The sequence below is a fragment of the Trachymyrmex cornetzi genome, unplaced genomic scaffold (assembly GCF_001594075.2).
Source record: "Trachymyrmex cornetzi isolate Tcor2-1 unplaced genomic scaffold, Tcor1.1 scaffold694, whole genome shotgun sequence".
NCBI classification, from domain to species: Eukaryota; Metazoa; Arthropoda; class Insecta; order Hymenoptera; family Formicidae; genus Trachymyrmex; species Trachymyrmex cornetzi.
The window spans coordinates 22726-25770 of record NW_017300019.1 but is presented as its reverse complement, the minus strand read 5'-3'; the positions used below and the strand labels follow the sequence as shown (position 1 = coordinate 25770).

Genomic DNA, 3045 nt, shown 5'->3' with positions numbered 1-3045 from the left:
AAAATGGTAGGTAATCGTTAAGAAATTCGTTAAGCGTTAGCATTCAACTTATAGAATAAAAACTGAATATTTAATTATATTTGTGAATAAATAATTGAATATTTAATTTTAAAGATTAATTAAAAACTCGTTTTGACGAAATTCATCATACAAATCACAATAAAAACAATATTTTTAAGTGTCCGGAGACTGGTACATTTAAAGTACTAATGGTCCCAATCACCGCCCACCGGACTCGTATATGTGCAACAGCTTGTGAGGTTAGATTAGAGGTTAAAGTCACAAGTTTATAAACGTTACGGAATTGTTTGGTAAGTAAATAATTATATATTTTCAAAGACTTAATTGCATGTAAGAGTTTTTAAAACTACTCATAGATAATTTCTTTTATTTATATATGTTAAAATAAGTTATGTATAATAGCAGTTATTTATCACAATGAAAGTTAAAATCTTTTTTTATAACCTTATTGAGCAAGTGTCTTTAAAATCATGCATGAATAATTAGATTAGTGATTAAAAATCAATAGAAAAATAAACTTACTTTTACAGATAAAAATGAAAACAAAACAGCAGCAGGGTAAAAGGTATTCTCAGTCAGTGATTAATGATGTAATACATGCTATTCACCGAGGGATTCCGATTAGACGAGCCAGCAAAATATATGGAATTCCAAAAACTACGCTGCATGATAAATTTAAAAACAAATCACAAATTGAATCTACAATGGGACCATCGACTATTCTGTCTTCAGAAGAAGAAACCCAGTTAGTTAATTGGATATTGTATATCAGTGAAAGAGGCTTTCCGGTGACCAAGGAACAATTGTTAGACAGTGTGCAAAAATTAATGAAGCAGTTACAGAAAGAAAATCCTTTTACGAACAACAGGCCTGGACGTCATTGGTATGAATCATTTATTCATCGACACCCTGAGCTATCACATCGACAGATGTGCACAGAATTTAACGACTATCAGAGCATCAGTTAATGAAGATTGTTTGAGAAAGTGGTTTCATGAAGTTCGTCAATACTTGTTAAAGAAAGAATTGCTCTCTATTGATGCTTCACGGTATTTTAATTGTGATGAAAGCTCCTTTTTATTATGTCCGAAAGCAGAGCAAGTTATTGTTAAAAAAGGTGCTAAATCAGTATACAAAATTGTAAATGCTGACGAAAAAGAGGCACTGACAACATTAGTAATGATTAGCGCTTCCGGAGTTATGGCACCTCCGATGATAATGTATGCTTATAAAAGAATACCAGCAACTATAACACAGAATATCCCCAAAGGATGGAGCATTGGAACTTCAGACAGAGGATGGATGACTGCTGAGTCATTTTATGAATATATTACTAACGTATTTTACCTGTGGCTGAAAACCAATAATATTGTATTTCCCGTCGTATTATTCATGGATGGACATTCCTCACACTTGACATTGCCTTTGAGTAATTTTTGTCGACAGCATGAAATAGAGTTAATAGCTCTATATCCAAACGCCACGCACATTTTACAGCCATTAGATGTAGCGGTTTTCCATCCTTTAAAAATGGTTTGGAAGAAGACTGTCAATAATTGGAGATTAGAAAATAATGGAGAACGCCTCAAAAAAGACATGTTTGCCCCACTGTTCAAAAAGACTCTTGATTCAATAGATCTTACTTCTATGGCTAAAAATGGATTTCAAACGTGTGGACTCTATCCTTTTACACCTAATGCTGTGGATTTTAATATTTTAAACAAACAAAAGAAATCCAAGAACCTAATCAATACTGAACCTAATCAAACAGATTCGCTAAAACAGTTTATTAGCTTTTTTGAACGTCAATTGTCAGAAGAAATGCTCCAAACATTTAAAGCGGCGGAGATAGGAGTTTGGAATGGTGAAATTAAAAATGAAGGTCTTTTTCAACACTGGCTGAAGATTAAGGGTAAAACCGATGACACATTTGATAAAGTGAAAATACTGTAATACTATAATTTACAAATATAAATATAGTATTTATAAATAACTGCAGAATCTCATGTTTTTTATTATAATTTATTGTATGTTTTAGAAATTAACTTATTTTTTGCATCTTTATTCCAATTCTATAGGTAATGTTGATTGTGATAAGCCTAGAAAAGATACTTTTAACAGCAATGAAGAACAAAGAATCGAACAGATAGCTACGAAACAGAATCGAAACGCGACAAATGATTATGTTCAAGAAACATTGTATATAGATAAAGAAATTCCGGCCATTTTATTAGATGATATCCATAAATCTACAGACACTAACAGTATTTCAGCAAATGAAATAGCAATTATTCAGCCTGAAGAATCGCAACCAATTATCATTGAGCTTTTGGAATCTCAGGAACAAAATACGTTTGAAAATACTACGGTTCCGCTAACAGGTTCTAAATCTGACATCGTCTTTGATAATTTGGAATCGCAGGAAAACAATAAAAACATTCAAAATATTTCCGGTAAATAATCATGTTGTATATATAAATGTTGCATATGTGGAATAACGGCTATAAATATTAGTAGAGCAATCAGTATACATATAATAAATTTAATTTTTTTACATATACGAATCAAGATATTCCAAATGTTTCTTCTCCTTTTAAAAATACTCTTTTTTGGCCTGGAAATTCTACTACAAAAAAGAAAAGATTAAAGGATAAAATTCCTGCAGTTGCGACTCTGATGAGTGGCTGAAATATCACACAACAAAGGAAGAAGAAAAACTTCAAAAACAAAAAATAAAAGAAGAAAATAAGAAGAAAAGAGAAGAAAAAAGATTACAAAAGATCAAAGAACTTGAAGAAAAGAAACAGAGAAAGTTGAAAAAAATGAAAGAAGTAGAAGAAAAGAAAAATTTAAAAACTAAAAAGAAAGTTATTAAAAAAATACCAAAGAAAAATAAAAATCTTATTTAACTAATTATTTTATTTTACTTTATCATTCTGTTATGTATAGATTCACTGTCGTTAAAAATTTATTTAGCTTGTGAGTTAAATGCACTTTAAGTTATCAACATTTTGTTATGCAAGC

The 3045-nt window shown here is 30.4% G+C and overlaps 1 protein-coding gene across 1 annotated transcript; it reads left to right on the top strand.

The window, feature by feature from the left end:
• Window positions 1-243: 243 nt before the first annotated feature.
• On the top strand, window positions 244-2482 carry LOC108767572 (uncharacterized). Its single transcript, XM_018517520.1, has 3 exons — window positions 244-311; window positions 552-1933; window positions 2100-2482. Exons 2-3 carry the CDS (start codon window positions 907-909, stop codon window positions 2480-2482), a joined length of 1410 nt encoding a protein of 469 aa, XP_018373022.1. The 5' UTR covers window positions 244-311; window positions 552-906.
• Window positions 2483-3045: the final 563 nt, after the last annotated feature.

Coding starts and splice junctions, on each gene's coding strand:
- LOC108767572 (XM_018517520.1), top strand. CDS start 907: ATGAATCATTTATTCATCGACACCCTGAGCTATCACATCGACAGATGT. Junction 1,934..2,099: donor ACACTGGCTGAAGATTAAGG/GTAAAACCGATG, acceptor CCAATTCTATAG/GTAATGTTGATTGTGATAAG.